This window comes from Salmo salar, chromosome ssa16 (assembly GCF_905237065.1).
Source record: "Salmo salar chromosome ssa16, Ssal_v3.1, whole genome shotgun sequence".
In the NCBI taxonomy this organism is placed as follows: Eukaryota; Metazoa; Chordata; class Actinopteri; order Salmoniformes; family Salmonidae; genus Salmo; species Salmo salar.
In genome coordinates, this window is record NC_059457.1 from 93,738,889 (window position 1) to 93,756,556 (window position 17,668).

Sequence of the window (17,668 nt, forward strand, 5' to 3'; positions counted from 1 at the left end):
ATAAACTCCTCGAGTCAACTCCACCGGATCGCCGGAAGCTACGGTCGACCAATAGGCTCTCGACTGACTCTCAACCTTCACCGGAGACTAAACTCACAACAGAAGAGTCTGAAGGCAAGCAGTCGACACAGAGGGGCAGAAGACGGTTTAAGGTTGAAGGAACTGAGGGTGATGGTGATACTCAGGCAGAGGAACAAGAGAAGATCGGTAGGAGGCAAGAGGAAGAGCACTCGGCTCCGGAACAGAGGGAGGAACCCGTGGAGATCGCTACTTCTCCGGTGAAGACATCGACAGGTGAACAAGGAGGAACCTACTCCTCTCCTCTGACAAAGACTTTGGAAGAAGAGGAGAAACCCTGCACCTCGGCAAAGACCATGGAGGACAACACAGAATCTCAGGCTGTATCGGTAACACAGGACAGGCTTTCAGTAGAGAGACCTCTAGAGATCTCAGTTCAGGGTAAAGAGAGCTCCCGGCGGATGCCCTGTGGAGGGATGCACAGAGATATTCACTGGAAAACGGCGTTCTCTCCTCGGACATATTCTGGACCGATCACCGCGGCGACGCCAAACCCTTGGAAACGACGTTCCGTCAAGGCAATGGCAAATGCAATATTTGCAAGAAGCCCGTTTTGACTTTGCAGCATTACCAGCACCACATTGTATGGCACAAAGGAATTCCCAGGCATCCCTGTCTACATGATGGGTGTAAAGCCCGGTTCAGTGCAGCGACAGAAATGAGGAACCACACCAAGACTCACCAGCCGCTCCTGGCAGTGTGCTGCTTCCCAGGTTGTCAGGAGCGCTTGGCTTGTCTTCCGGAGCTTAACCGTCACGAACAAGAACACTATCGTCTTCCAAAGGAAGGGAAGGATGAATCCGTTTTCTCTACCCTTCTCACCAATAACACCTCTGTAAAAGTGATTAAACGGTGTAAGGTGAGGAGGAATAAGCTACAGAAGATGCAGGGTGTAAAGAGACTATGGCCTCTTAGAGAAAAGGAGGGATCGGCAACTGACCTCACTACTACTACTACTGTAAAGGTAACTAGGAAGTATGACTTGACCAAGACGTTAAAGAAAACGCAGGTCGTAAAGAAACGGCATGTTCCCAGGGACAAGGATCCCTGTACTACTGACCGCTCTAACGTCTCTGTAAAAGTAACAAATAAGTTGAAGAAATTGCAGGTTAAGAGGAAACCGTGTGTTGTTAGGAAAATGAACGCCTCAACCACTCCCGTCACCACGGCCAATGAAAAAGCTGAAAAAGTGAGCAAGAAGTTAAAGATGATTCGTAAGGTAAAGAAAGCGTTGGCTGTAAAGCGACAGAACGTTAGCAAAGACAGTTATACCCCAACTGGTCCAACCACCTCTACCACAATTATCGCCACTGAAAAAGTTACCAAAAAGCTACAAATTATAAATAACTTGAAGAAAATGCTGGTTATTAAGAAACCGAACGTTAGCAAAGAAAAGGATACCCAACCTGGCCCAACCACCGACACAAAAGTGACAAAAAAACCTAAGGTGACGCATAAGTTAAAGAAAACGCAACTTGTAAAGAAACAGAGTGTTGTAAAAGACATCAGGAAGATCTCCATCGTTAGCACAGATGAGGATACCCAACCTGTTCCTCCCACAGTCACTCCGAAAGTCACAGAGAAGTTACCAATGGTGACAGATGAGGTAAAGAAAACACAAGTTCTAAAGAAACAAAGTGTTATCAAGGAACCCAAGAGGCCTGTTAGCAAAGAACCTAGGAAGACCTCCAAAAAACCTGTGAAGTCAAAGACCTCTGGTCCAGAGAAACATGTTAATAAAGTCACAGAAGTGCTAGGAAGTAAAGACAAAGAAGTGGTAGAAAGTAAATCAAAGGAGGAAGATGATAAACCATTGGTAGAAACATCACACTCAACAGCTAGCAGTGTCTGTGACCAGAAGATGGTTAACGGACACTTAAAGGAGATTACTAAGGAATCACCAAAATACCAGACAAGTCTTAAAAAAACAAGTCTTAAAACAAGCACAGTTTCCAAATCCAAGAAATGCGAACCACGAAACCATAAACCTGCTACTCCCAAAACCCCTACAAATACTCCCCAAACCCCTACAAATACTCCCCAAACCCCTACAAATACTCCCCAAACCCCTACAAATACTCCCAAAACCCTTACAAATACTCCCCAAACCCCTACAAATACTCCCCAAACCCCTACAAATACTCCCCAAACCCCTACAAATACTCCCCAAACCCCTACAAATACTCCCCAAACCCTTACAAATACTCCCCAAACCCTTACAAATACTCCCCAAACCCCTACAAATACTCCCCAAACCCCTACAAATACTCCCAAAACCCCTTACAAATACTCCCCAAACCCTTACAAATACTCCCCAAACCCCTACAAATACTCCCAAAACCCCTACAAATACTCCCAAAACCCCTACAAATACTCCCAAAACCCTTACAAATACTCCCAAAACCTCTACAAATACTCCCCAAACCCTTACAAATACTCCCAAAACCCCTACAAATACTCCCCAAACCCTTACAAATACTCCCCAAACCCTTACAAATACTCCCAAAACCCTTACAAATACTCCCAAAACCCCTACAAATACTCCCCAAACCCCTATCAAGGAGGAAGCGAAAAACTCTACTTTCTTTGGGAAGATTAAAAACAGGCCATACATCCGGCCTCCGCCCACCGCCTACCTAGACGAGAGGTACACCACCATGCCGAAACGCAGGAAAGAGATGTCCTGGACTCCTCATTTCTCTCCAGTGCTCCCGGACCTGGTGGTGGAGGCATCGGGGACCACGGCTACACCGTTATTAGTCCATAGACGACGCTGTGCCAAGTGTTTCTTGTCCTTCAACAGTGGAGAAGAGTTGCAGACGCACCTCTCGTTGAAGAAGTGTACAAAACTTTTTGGCTTCGACTCAGATGAGGACAGTAAGTAAGTAAGTATAAGATTGTGACTTGTTGTTAACATATTTGTGTTTACTTTTAAGGGATTTGATTTCTCGTTGTTTGATTTTAATATTAAAACATTTATTTGAATGATAGTTAATACAAGGTAATTTAGGAGCTGTTTCCGGACACAGATTTAAGCCTAGAAGTCATGGATTTAAAAACAATCTCAATGGGTAATCCATCAAAAAGTATTCTTATTCCAGGACTAGGTTTAATCTGTGTCTGGTAAATCACCCCAAAGTGTAGTAGATTATAGAAGTGATTTTTAAATGTGATTTTCCTCCATATTGTTTACGTTGAAAGCTCCAGATATTGTATGCCGATTGTGGTTTGTGATTTACTATTGTTCCAGGTAGCTGGTGAAGCTTATAGACAAGAGGACATGTTTGGATGTGCTGCTAGGGAAAAAGGGTGGGGGGTGTTTAACCCCCTCCAAAACCTGCTAGGAGTGTTGAACCCCTTTCGACCCTGCTACCTTACTGAGGGACGACCAGGGTTTACAGGACTCTAACATGACTTGCTGGCTAGTCTGGGACAGCCGTGCCAGTACTCCCCCTTGTGACTGAGGCTGGCAATCTGAGGCGGCCTACAAACGGAAGACACCTCTCAACCCCTGCTACCTTATTGAAGAGGGTTCTTCAAGCGTTAACTCTTACATGACTTGCTGACTAGCCTGGGATGTGACTGAAGTTGACCGGTGGTTACAACAGAAGACGGAGAACATTATTAAAGGGTTTTGACCGTTCTTCCATGTTCAGTCTCCCATGGTCCATAGGAGTAACCTACGACCTTTGAACCCTGACCCTCAAATACAAAAGTTCAGGGGTCTTTTGGATTGACCGATTTGATTGATTGACCAGGAAGTGTCTCTAAACTAAAGCCCTAAGGACTTATGAAGGCGGACACTATATGAGACCTGGCAGGATGGTCGGATAGTTAATATATATTCTTTGTTTTTCTTTGTATTTACTTTGGACTGAAGAAGTGCCTGGAACCAACCTGCTACTTCCTGCTTCTCTTCTATTGGTCAATGGTCTAGGGGTTTTGCGTCCCAAATGGCATCTTATTCCCTCTATAGTGCACAACTCTATGTGAACCCTGGTCAAAAGTAGTGCACTACCTACCCTATGTGGGGCTCTGGTCAAAAGTAGTGCACTATAAAGGGAATAGGGTGTAATTTGGGCCACAGAGACTTATTGCTGGGGTCAAGGAATGACTCTTGAAGCTGTGAGAACTGATGTTATGCAGGGATATTAACTATACAAAAATGTTCAGATATTTAACACACACTAAAAAAAAATAAAAACTATTGCTCGTCTTTTTTGCTTTTTGCACTTGTCACTTAAAACCCAAAACCCCTAGTGAGTTTAACAGTCAAACTGCCAGGGGTTAAGAGTTTCCAAAACCTCTTCTATGGATTATATATCTACGGCCACAACGCAACAACATGTATATTTAGAGAGCGTGTTGTAGGCAACCGGTAACTGCCCAAATAAAGGAAACCCCTTGAGTAAATGAGGGGGATACAAAAGTTTATGTGTGGGGGGGGTGCATTTTCCTGGCATGGTCCAGGTCCACTTGTAGAATCTATGCCACGGTGCATTGAAGCTGTTCTGGCAGCTCGTGGTGACACAACACCTATTTAAGACGTTTATGTAGGCGTTTCCTTTATTTTGACAATTACCTGTATTTGATCAAATTTTAACCAGTTATTTTTTTTTTTTTTAACTATTGATCCTCTGCGACTAAATTATGTTCTCTGGTGTATTTTGAACATTGAGAGCACGCTCCTGTGATTGGATAGATTTTATTTTTTTATTTTTTTAATAACTCAATATTTTTTATTTTTTGCCTCTTGGGCCCAGCCCCCTGACTCACACAATTATTTATTATGCAGTTTATTTTATTAATCAGTTACACAATCAAGGCAGGGCCCCCCCCCCCCAGTTACCCACGTGGACGCCCCTGCCTCTTCTTCTTCTCTCCCTCGTCTGATAATTAGCAGAGCGGCAGCAGGCTGTCTAAAACTCATTGACAGCAGGCTCCTGAATCCTCCTGTCGTTGGCGGTTGCAGTAAAAAATATCTCTATCTAATATATATATATACTGTATATAAGTGTCTTGGGGGGGGGCCCCACACGGGCCTGGGCCCAGGGGCTTCAGCCCCGGTAAGCCCCTGCATTAATCTGGCCCTGTATGTAGGGATTAGGTTGCCATTTGAGACAATTGTGTCTGCAATGTGCAAAGTGTCTTTTTAATTTCCATATTACTGCTTTAAATTTACTATAATACAAACATCAACAACCTGTTTGAACATATTAGCCATAAGGTCTAAACAACAACAACCTGTTTGAGCCATAAGGCCTAAATAATGTTCCATATTTAAAAATGACTATTCATCTCTTTAAAAAAAAAAATGTTTTCTAATGTATTTGACTTTAATCAACATTATAGTTTAATGCACATTTTAAGGTTCACTCTTTGTATATCTGTCTGGGATGAGTTGACGAGTCCTTGTCCCAAACGGTCCCTTGTGTACTACTTGAGACCAGGGCCCTATTTTGGGTTCACTATAAGGAATAGGCCAGGGTGCCACTTGGGACTCATATTTTATAAAGAGGTTAGGAACTTATTACATGTATTAATATGAATTGACCCGTCTGTCCCCAACCAACAATCCTGCGCCTGCTTGTTCAGAAACCAATCTATTGATTACAGTCTATTGCTCAACACATGGACGAGACTAAACACTTCTATTAGCTTCTGACATCACTTCCCTTTTTTTGGGGGGGGAAAGAGAAATAACTATATTGTTGTGATGTTTTGGGAGGCGGCAGCACACCGTGTGGTTACTGACTGTTCTACTGAACCCAACAGAACAGTGGCTGTAGGTGTAATGTATTATTCATATGGGTTTTTTTTCTTCTATTTGGCTCCTGTAAATATGTGAAGAGTTTGAATGGCTTATTATAACTGGGTGTTTTGAAACGGGTTTATATATCAACTTCTTGATGTAAAATAATAAAACACATGTTGTTAAACTGGTATAAGTCGACCAAGTCTTTTTATTTTATTTATTTATTTATGAAGAGTTAACTAGTTTTTTTTTTTTTTAGGCCAAACCGTTCAGACGTAAAACATTTTTGTGATGTGTCATGGTCTAACAAACACCGCTGTAGCTCGGTCACCTTCCAACACAGATGTGGAAGACGCAGCCCAGGCAGATTGAGACGCAGCCCAGGCAGATTGAGACGCAGCCCTGGCAAAAACATTTCTCTAACTTAATCTGACAGATTTTGATGGGGATGTTATTTAGATTGACACACGGGTACGTCAATAGATTTAAGGATTTCTATTAAAGCCATTATTTTAAAAATATATTTTACAAAATCCAGAACACTTGTCATATTTATTAGACCCATGTAGTTCCACACTTTGTCCACAGAACGTGCTGTTGCAGACGTTGACAGTTGTCACTAGTTACCACAGCCACAAAGTTTTTTTTTTTAGGAATAGTCAGGGTTTAGCCATAATTATGACTTTGCGGCTGTGGTAAGTAGTAACAACCACACAAAGAGGACGCCTGATTTCTCGGCCACTGATGATGACGCACACACGGCTCTGCAGCCATAGCAGCCGAACACGACGGCGTAAACAAACAACGGATTCTCACTGAAGAGCTCTCTTTATGAAGGAATATTACCTTTTCTTTTTGAAATAGGGTTTTTGTTTTACCTGACACTTATCCCTAAAAAGCCAGCTAGTACGTAAAACGAGCTACGGTCGCTAAGCAGCGCTTAAACGCTGACGTTAGCTAGCTGTGTTGGATGCTAGGTTAGCTAACTAACGTTGGGCTAGTTAACGGTGTTTAGCCGCTATCTTTTGCAGTTTGTGAAAAGTACTAAACATAATAATAGTTTTCTAGTGTAGTTCAGCTAGGAAACTTACCTGCTAATGTTATTAGCTAGTTCTAGCTAACGTTACAAGCGGGCCAAGGATTATTTGAGAGAAGCAACAAGTACACTCACTAGTACTGGCAGTAGCTAGTATTTTTACTTCGACAGTCCAACGATGTCTAAGAAGGGCACTTGTATTGGCCCCTAGGCCTAACTCATGCAGCTGTATGATGATAATGAGCTGAAATGCCGACCAGAGGCATTTGATCCATTCAGAGTCGTTGCTACATGACTATTTTCCGCCGATTATCTGAGTTTGGACAGCAATGTTTAGTCTGATGGCGAATTGTTGCAACTGGTTGAAACGCTGGCGGCAGCCCGCAAGGTGAGTGGATGAAGGACTACTAGTTAGCTAACGGAAGTTAAAATGGCTGGTTATGTATTTAAATATTCACACTATTTTTGATTTATTGGCCATTTGATTTGTGAATGGGGTACCAGTACTGCCAGCTACCCAGTTCACCCCATGTCAGAATCTGTGGTTTCATAGAATGTCTTGTTCGCTATATATATCACCCAACAGGTGTGTGTGTGTGTGTGTGTGGTATATAGCATGCTGCTGCTGGGTTACCAGGTAGTCATGTGACTAAGGTGCTAAACTACAGCCACTTTTAGCAGCTGTCACTCCTTAAAACTGCAGAAGTACCCCCTCTCTCCAGATCTCGATTAAAAAGTCATAAACCCCAGGGCTGTTATTTTTTACATGTTCTATTTCATTCTGTTTGCTTTCATGATATACCTATTCTCATTATAAAATATATGTGTGTTGTTGACTGTGATAAAGGCACAGGATCATATGTGTGTTGTTGACTGTGATAAAGGCACAGGATCATATGTGTGTTGTTGACTGTGATAAAGGCACAGGATCATATGTGTGTTGTTGACTGTGATAAAGGCACAGGATCATATGTGTGTTGTTGACTGTGATAAAGGCACAGGATCATATGTGTGTTGTTGACTGTGATAAAGGCACAGGATCATATGTGTGTTGTTGACTGTGATAAAGGCACAGGATCATATGTGTGTTGTTGACTGTGATAAAGGCACAGGATCATATGTGTGTTGTTGACTGTGATAAAGGCACAGGATCATATGTGTGTTGTTGACTGTGATAAAGGCACAGGATCATATGTGTGTTGTTGACTGTGATAAAGGCACAGGATCATATGTGTGTTGTTGACTGTGATAAAGGCACAGGATCATATGTGTGTTGTTGACTGTGATAAAGGCACAGGATCATATGTGTGTTGTTGACTGTGATAAAGGCACAGGATCATATGTGTGTTGTTGACTGTGATAAAGGCACAGGATCATATGTGTGAGTTTGAAGTTTGGGGAAGCTTATTTTCACTATAAAAACACACCTTTTATTATAAAGCATATCGTGCATCATAACATTTGCATACTGATGTAAGATAATGTTGACTATTAGATTGGATAGTCATAATTTAGGCTAATAATATAACCTAATCACTGTTGGCAAAAAAAACTAACCAAAAAAAACCGTTCAATGCATGGCTGACAGTGTGGAGTAGGCCTCAGTTATAGGCCAGGGTTCCTGCAGGTGGGTTTTATTTGATCCCCCAAATTCTCAGATCATTTGTATTTATTTTTCCTTCTTCTCTGTTGTTGGACATAAGACTGTGAAAAACACCAGGAAATCAGCTCCCAAGTAATTTTTATTTAAGGAATATGTTACCAATATTATTCCTACCATAATAGAGACGCACATGATCATGTACAAATGTAAACCAGGTTTGAAATGATTATTTTAGTCAAACATTATATCTGTTTGGGCTTCTTGCGGTCAATTTTCAGTCTACAAATGATTTGTAATTATGTTCAGGCCATCCGCTACCAGGGAAAGAAATCGTCCCTCAGCTGAATCTCGTTGATGATCCTTGCTATAGGCTGTTTCTCTTCTTCCTTTGCAGGGGGATTATTTATTTATTTCTTTGCTTTTTATAAACACATTTCATGTAATTCAAACCTCAAATGTAGTCTTATGATGGATAGTTGACCCAAATTACAAAATGACATTTGCTACGTTGTTTTCCTTACCCTGTAATCAGTCGATGGATAAGACAGCAATCCAAGTTTTGGATTTGTTTAGCATTTACAGCACAAAACCAATATCTCTGATGTTTAGCATTTACAGCACAAAACCAATGTAAGTCAATATTTCTGATGTTTAGCATTTACAGCACAAAACCAATATCTCTGATGTTTAGCATTTACAGCACAAAACCAATATCTCTGTTTAGCATTTACAGCACAAAACCAATGTAAGTCAATTTATCTGGTGAACAGCTGGCTCTACACAACCAATGGGATGGGTGGGTTTATCTGGTGAAAAGCATGAGCTGGTGCCCCCGAAACAGTTGGTAGAGGGGCCGACCCGACGGCCGGGACAGTTGGAGGAGGAGGGGCCGACCCGACGGCCGGGACAGTTGGAGGAGGAGGGGCCGACCCGACGGCCGGGACAGTTGGAGGAGGAGGGGCCGACCCGACGGCCGGGACAGTTGGAGGAGGAGGAGGGGCCGACCCGACGGCCGGGACAGTTGGAGGAGGAGGAGGGGCCGACCCGACGGCCGGGACAGTTGGAGGAGGAGGAGGGGCCGACCCGACGGCCGGGACAGTTGGAGGAGGAGGAGGGGCCGACCCGACGGCCGGGACAGTTGGAGGAGGAGGAGGGGCCGACCCGACGGCCGGGACAGTTGGAGGAGGAGGAGGGGCCGACCCGACGGCCGGGACAGTTGGAGGGGCCGACCCGACGGCCGGGACAGTTGGAGGAGGGGCCGACCCGACGGCCGGGACAGTTGGAGGAGGGGCCGACCCGACGGCCGGGACAGTTGGAGGAGGGGCCGACCTGACAGCCAGTAAACTGTAGGCTATACCAATAGAGACTCTATATGAAGCTCCCAGTAATGTATTGACTAAACCACCAATGTTTCACCATTTTGTATTAATCACAATTAATCTTTACATTTAAGTGTAATGTCCCTGAAACACAGTTTATGTTAGTTTGTAAGATGTTTTCAGACCTTCGGCAGCGATTACAGCCTCAAGTCTTCTTGGGTATGACGCTACAAGCTTGGCACATCTGTATTTGGGGAGTTTCTCCCATTCTTCTCTGCAGATCCTCTCAAGCTCTGTCAGGTTGGATGGGGAGCGTCGCTGCACAGCTATTTTCAGGTCTCTCCAGAGATGTTCGATCGGGTTCAAGTCCGCCTGACCAAGGCCCTTCATCCCCGATTGCTCAGTTTGGCCGGGCGGCCAGCTCTAGGAAGAGTCTTTCCAAAGAGTGGTTCCAAACTTCTTCCATTTCAGAATGATGGAGGCCACTGTGTTCTTGGGGATCTTCAATGCAGCAGAAATGTTTTGGTTCCCTTCCCCAGATCTGTGCCTTGACATAATCCTGTCTCGGAGCTCTACAGACAATTCCTTCGACCTCATGGCTTGGTTTTTGCTCTGACATGCACTGTCAACTGTGGGACCTTATATAGACAGGTGTGTGCCTTTCCAAATCATGTCCAATCAACTGAATTTACCCCAGGTGGACTCCAATCAAGTTGTATAAACATCTCAAGGATGATCAATGGAAACAGGATGCACCTGAGCTCAATTTCAAGTCTCATAGTAAAGGATCTGAATACTTATGTAAATAAGGTGTTTTTATTTTTAATGCATTTGCAACATTTCTAAAAAACCTGTTTGCTTTGTCATCATGGGGTATTGTGATGTCATTACGGGGTATTGTGGTGATGTCATCATGGGGTATTGTGATGTCATTACGGGTTTGTGGTGTGTCATTACGGGCTATTGTGGTGATGTCATTACGGGGTATTGTGGTGATGTCATCATGGGGTATTGTGGTGATGTCATTACGGGGTATTGTGGTGATGTCATTACGGGGTATTGTGGTGATGTCATTACGGGGTATTGTGGTGATGTCATCACGGGGTATTGTGGTGATGTCATTACGGGGTATTGTGGTGATGTCATTATGGGGTATTGTGTGTAGATGTTTATTTAATCCATTTTAGAATAAGGCTGTAATGTAACAAAATGTGGAAAAAAGTCAAGGGATCTGAATACTTTATGAATGGAAGGGGTGTCCACATACTTTTGTGTAGATAGATATATTACACTATATATACATCGCACACACACACACACACACACACACACACACACACACACACACGCAGACAGACAGTAGCTCTTCTAATCCTCAGAAAGGCCTAAATCACCTTGTCTTACCTGCAGCACTACTACTGCACTGTTGGAGCTAGAAACACAAGCATTTAGTTAGATATTACTGCACTGTTGGAGCTGGGAACACAAGCATTTAGTTAGATATTACTGTTGGAGCTAGAAACACAAGCATTTAGTTAGATATTACTGTTGGAGCTAGGAACAGAAGCATTTAGTTAGATATTACTGTTGGAGCTAGAAACACAAGCATTTAGTTAGATATTACTGCACTGTTGGAGCTGGGAACACAAGCATTTAGTTAGATACTACTGCACTGTTGGAGCTAGGAACACAAGCATTTAGTTAGATATTACTGTTGGAGCTAGGAACACAAGCATTTAGTTAGATATTACTGTTGGAGCTAGAAACACAAGCATTTAGTTAGATATTACTGTTGGAGCTGGGAACACAAGCATTTAGTAAGATATTACTGCACTGTTGGAGCTAGAAACACAAGCATTTAGTTAGATATTACTGCACTGTTGGAGCTGGGAACACAAGCATTTAGTTAGATATTACTGCACTGTTGGAGCTAGGAACACAAGCATTTAGTTAGATATTACTGCACTGTTGGAGCTAGGAACACAAGCATTTAGTTAGATATTACTGCACTGTTGGAGCTAGAAACACAAGCATTTAGTTAGATATTACTGCACTGTTGGAGCTAGGAACACAAGCATTTAGTTAGATATTACTGCACTGTTGGTGCTGGGAACACAAGCATTTAGTTAGATATTACTGTTGGAGCTGGGAACACAAGCATTTAGTTAGATATTACTGCACTGTTGGAGCTGGGAACACAAGCATTTAGTTAGATACTACTGCACTGTTGGAGCTAGAAACACAAGCATTTAGTTAGATATTACTGCACTGTTGGAGCTAGAAACACAAGCATTTAGTTAGATATTACTGCACTGTTGGAGCTGGGCACACATTTAGTTAATGATATTACTGCACTGTTGGAGCTAGAAACACAAGCATTTAGTTAGATATTACTTCACTGTTGGAGCTGGGAGCACAAGCATTTAGTTAGATACTACTGTTGGAGCTGGGAACACAAGCATTTAGTTAGATATTACTGCACTGTTGGAGCTAGAAACACAAGCATTTAGTTAGATATTACTGCACTGTTGGAGCTGGGAACACAAGCATTTAGTTAGATATTACTGTTGGAGCTGGGAACACAAGCATTTAGTTAGATATTACTGCACTGTTGTAGCTGAGAACACAAGCATTTAGTTAGATATTACTGTTGGAGCTAGAAACACAAGCATTTAGATATTACTGCACTGTTGGAGCTAGGAACACAAGCATTTAGTTAGATATTACTGCACTGTTGGAGCTAGGAACACAAGCATTTAGTTAGATATTACTGTTGGAGCTGGGAACACATGCATTTAGTTAGATACTACTGCACTGTTGGAGCTGGGAACACAAGCATTTAGTTAGATATTACTGTTGGAGCTGGGAACACAAGCATTTAGTTAGATATTACTGCACTGTTGGAGCTGGGAACCCAAGCATTTAGTTAGATATTACTGCACTGTTGGAGCTAGAAACACAAGCATTTAGTTAGATATTACTGCACTGTTGGAGCTGGGAACACAAGCATTTAGTTAGATATTACTGTTGGAGCTAGAAACACAAGCATTTAGTTAGATATTACTGTTGGAGCTAGGAACAGAAGCATTTAGTTAGATATTACTGTTGGAGCTAGGAACACAAGCATTTAGTTAGATATTACTGCACTGTTGGAGCTAGGAACACAAGCATTTAGTTAGATATTACTGCACTGTTGGAGCTAGAAACACAAGCATTTAGTTAGATATTACTGCACTGTTGGAGCTGGGAACACAAGCATTTAGTTAGATACTACTGCACTGTTGGAGCTAGGAACACAAGCATTTAGTTAGATATTACTGTTGGAGCTAGGAACACAAGCATTTAGTTAGATATTACTGTTGGAGCTAGAAACACAAGCATTTAGTTAGATATTACTGTTGGAGCTGGGAACACAAGCATTTAGTAAGATATTACTGCACTGTTGGAGCTGGGAACACAAGCATTTAGTTAGATATTACTGCACTGTTGGAGCTGGGAACACAAGCATTTAGTTAGATATTACTGCACTGTTGGAGCTAGGAACACAAGCATTTAGTTAGATATTACTGCACTGTTGGAGCTAGGAACACAAGCATTTAGTTAGATATTACTGCACTGTTGGAGCTAGAAACACAAGCATTTAGTTAGATATTACTGCACTGTTGGAGCTGGGAACACAAGCATTTAGTTAGATATTACTGCACTGTTGGTGCTGGGAACACAAGCATTTAGTTAGATATTACTGTTGGAGCTGGGAACACAAGCATTTAGTTAGATATTACTGCACTGTTGGAGCTGGGAACACAAGCATTTAGTTAGATACTACTGCACTGTTGGAGCTAGAAACACAAGCATTTAGTTAGATATTACTGCACTGTTGGAGCTAGAAACACAAGCATTTAGTTAGATATTACTGCACTGTTGGAGCTGGGAGCACAAGCATTTAGTTAGATATTACTGTTGGAGCTGGGAACACAAGCATTTAGTTAGATATTACTGCACTGTTGGAGCTGAGAACACAAGCATTTAGTTAGATATTACTGTTGGAGCTAGAAACACAAGCATTTAGATATTACTGCACTGTTGGAGCTAGGAACACAAGCATTTAGTTAGATATTACTGCACTGTTGGAGCTAGGAACACAAGCATTTAGTTAGATATTACTGCACTGTTGGAGCTGGGAACACAAGCATTTAGTTAGATATTACTGCACTGTTGGAGCTAGAAACACAAGCATTTAGTTAGATATTACTGTTGGAGCTGGGAACACAAGCATTTAGTTAGATACTACTGCATTGGAGCTAGGAACACAAGCATTTAGTTAGATATTACTGCTTGGAGCTGGGAACACAAGCATTTAGTTAGATATTACTGCACTGTTGGAGCTAGAAACACAAGCATTTAGTTAGATATTACTGCATGTTGGAGCTAGGAACACAAGCATTTAGTTAGATACTACTGCTTGGAGCTAGGAACACAAGCATTTAGTTAGATATTACTGTTGGAGCTAGAAACACAAGCATTTAGTTAGATATTACTGCACTGTTGGAGCTAGAAACACAAGCATTTAGTTAGATATTACTGTTGGAGCTAGGAACACAAGCATTTAGTTAGATATTACTGTTGGAGCTAGGAACAGAAGCATTTAGTTAGATATTACTGTTGGAGCTAGGAACACAAGCATTTAGTTAGATATTACTGTTGGAGCTAGAAACACAAGCATTTAGTTATATACTCACTGTTGGAGCTAGGAACACAAGCATTTAGATATTACTGCACTGTTGGAGCTAGGAACACAAGCATTTAGTTAGATATTACTGCACTGTTGGAGCTAGGAACACAAGCATTTAGTTAGATATTACTGCACTGTTGGAGCTGGGAACACAAGCATTTAGTTAGATATTACTGCACTGTTGGAGCTAGAAACACAAGCATTTAGTTAGATATTACTGTTGGAGCTGGGAACACAAGCATTTAGTTAGATATTACTGTTGGAGCTGGGAATACAAGCATTTAGTTAGATATTACTGCACTGTTGGAGCTGGGAACACAAGCATTTAGTTAGATATTACTGCACTGTTGGAGCTAGAAACACAAGCATTTAGTTAGATATTACTGCACTGTTGGAGCTGGGAACACAAGCATTTAGTTAGATACTACTGCACTGTTGGAGCTAGGAACACAAGCATTTAGTTAGATATTACTGTTGGAGCTAGAAACACAAGCATTTAGTTAGATATTACTGCACTGTTGGAGCTAGAAACACAAGCATTTAGTTAGATATTACTGTTGGAGCTAGGAACACAAGCATTTAGTTAGATATTACTGTTGGAGCTAGGAACAGAAGCATTTAGTTAGATATTACTGTTGGAGCTAGGAACAGAAGCATTTAGTTAGATATTACTGTTGGAGCTAGAAACACAAGCATTTAGTTAGATATTACTGTTGGAGCTGGGAACACAAGCATTTAGTTAGATATTACTGCACTGTTGGAGCTAGGAACACAAGCATTTAGTTAGATATTACTGCACTGTTGGAGCTGGGAACACAAGCATTTAGTTAGATATTACTGTTGGAGCTGGGAACACAAGCATTTAGATATTACTGCACTGTTGGAGCTAGGAACACAAGCATTTAGTTAGATATTACTGCACTGTTGGAGCTAGGAACACAAGCATTTAGTTAGATATTACTGTTGGAGCTGGGAACACAAGCATTTAGTTAGATATTACTGCACTGTTGGAGCTAGGAACACAAGCATTTAGTTAGATATTACTGCACTGTTGGAGCTGGGAACACAAGCATTTAGTTAGATATTACTGTTGGAGCTGGGAACACAAGCATTTAGTTAGATATTACTGCACTGTTGGAGCTGGGAACACAAGCATTTAGTTAGATATTACTGTTGGAGCTAGAAACACAAGCATTTAGATATTACTGCACTGTTGGAGCTAGGAACACAAGCATTTAGTTAGATATTACTGCACTGTTGGAGCTAGGAACACAAGCATTTAGTTAGATATTACTGCACTGTTGGAGCTGGGAACACAAGCATTTAGTTAGATATTACTGCACTGTTGGAGCTGGGAACACAAGCATTTAGTTAGATATTACTGTTGGAGCTAGAAACACAAGCATTTAGATATTACTGCACTGTTGGAGCTAGGAACACAAGCATTTAGTTAGATATTACTGCACTGTTGGAGCTAGGAACACAAGCATTTAGTTAGATATTACTGCACTGTTGGAGCTAGGAACACAAGCATTTAGTTAGATATTACTGCACTGTTGGAGCTAGGAACACAAGCATTTAGTTAGATATTACTGCACTGTTGGTGCTGGGAACACAAGCATTTAGTTAGATATTACTGTTGGAGCTGGGAACACAAGCATTTAGTTAGATATTACTGCACTGTTGGAGCTAGAAACACAAGCATTTAGTTAGATATTACTGCACTGTTGGAGCTAGAAACACAAGCATTTAGTTAGATATTACTGCACTGTTGGAGCTAGAAACACAAGCATTTAGTTAGATATTACTGCACTGTTGGAGCTGGGAGCACAAGCATTTAGTTAGATATTACTGTTGGTAGCTGGGAACACAAGCATTTAGTTAGATATTACTGCACTGTTGGAGCTAGGAACACAAGCATTTAGTTAGATATTACTGCACTGTTGGAGCTAGGAACACAAGCATTTAGTTAGATATTACTGCACTGTTGGAGCTAGGAACACAAGCATTTAGTTAGATACTACTGCACTGTTGGAGCTGGGAACCCAAGCATTTAGTTAGATATTACTGCACTGTTGGAGCTAGAAACACAAGCATTTAGTTAGATATTACTGCACTGTTGGAGCTAGAAACACAAGCATTTAGTTAGATATTACTGCACTGTTGGAGCTGGGAACACAAGCATTTAGTTAGATATTACTGTTGGAGCTGGGAACACAAGCATTTAGTTAGATACTACAGCACTGTTGGAGCTAGGAACACAAGCATTTAGTTAGATATTACTGTTGGAGCTGGGAACACAAGCATTTAGTTAGATATTACTGTTGGAGCTAGGAACACAAGCATTTAGTTAGATATTACTGTTGGAGCTGGGAACACATGCATTTAGTTAGATATTACTGCACTGTTGTAGCTAGAAACACAAGCATTTAGTTAGATATTACTGTTGGAGCTGGGAACACAAGCATTTAGTTAGATATTACAGCACTGTTGGAGCTGGGAACCCAAGCATTTAGTTAGATATTACTGTTGGAGCTGGGAACACAAGCATTTAGTTAGATATTACTGTTGGAGCTGGGAACACAAGCATTTAGTTAGATATTACTGCACTGTTGGAGCTGGGAACCCAAGCATTTAGTTAGATATTACTGCACTGTTGGAGCTAGAAACACAAGCATTTAGTTAGATATTACTGCACTGTTGGAGCTGGGAACACAATCATTTAGTTAGATACTACTGCACTGTTGGAGCTAGGAACACAAGCATTTAGTTAGATATTACTGTTGGAGCTAGAAACACAAGCATTTAGTTAGATATTACTGCACTGTTGGAGCTGGGAACAGAAGCATTTAGTTAGATATTACTGTTGGAGCTAGGAACAGAAGCATTTAGTTAGATATTACTGTTGGAGCTGGCAACACAAGCATTTAGTTAGATATTACAGCACTGTTGGAGCTGGGAACCCAAGCATTTAGTTAGATATTACTGTTGGAGCTGGGAACACAAGCATTTAGTTAGATATTACTGCACTGTTGGAGCTGGGAACCCAAGCATTTAGTTAGATATTACTGCACTGTTGGAGCTAGAAACACAAGCATTTAGTTAGATATTACTGCACTGTTGGAGCTGGGAACAGAAGCATTTA

At 41.5% G+C, this 17,668-nt stretch overlaps 1 protein-coding gene and 1 pseudogene across 2 annotated transcripts; both read left to right on the forward strand.

Moving 5' to 3' along the window:
• The first annotated feature begins 555 nt into the window (after positions 1–555).
• Positions 556–3,379, forward strand: LOC106575012 (zonadhesin-like). Of its 2 annotated transcripts, none has more exons than XM_045698431.1 (2): positions 556–2,963; positions 3,329–3,379. In XM_045698431.1, exon 1 carries the CDS (start codon positions 737–739, stop codon positions 2,675–2,677), a length of 1,941 nt encoding a protein of 646 aa, XP_045554387.1. In that variant the 5' UTR covers positions 556–736; the 3' UTR covers positions 2,678–2,963; positions 3,329–3,379. The 2 variants fall into 2 exon arrangements, with proteins under 2 accessions (XP_045554387.1, XP_045554388.1); XM_045698432.1 differs by having other exon boundaries at positions 556–2,959.
• A 2,733-nt stretch (positions 3,380–6,112) lies between these two features.
• Positions 6,113–17,668, forward strand: part of LOC123727919 (ADP-ribosylation factor-like protein 13B) — a 51,686-nt pseudogene continuing 40,130 nt past the window's right edge.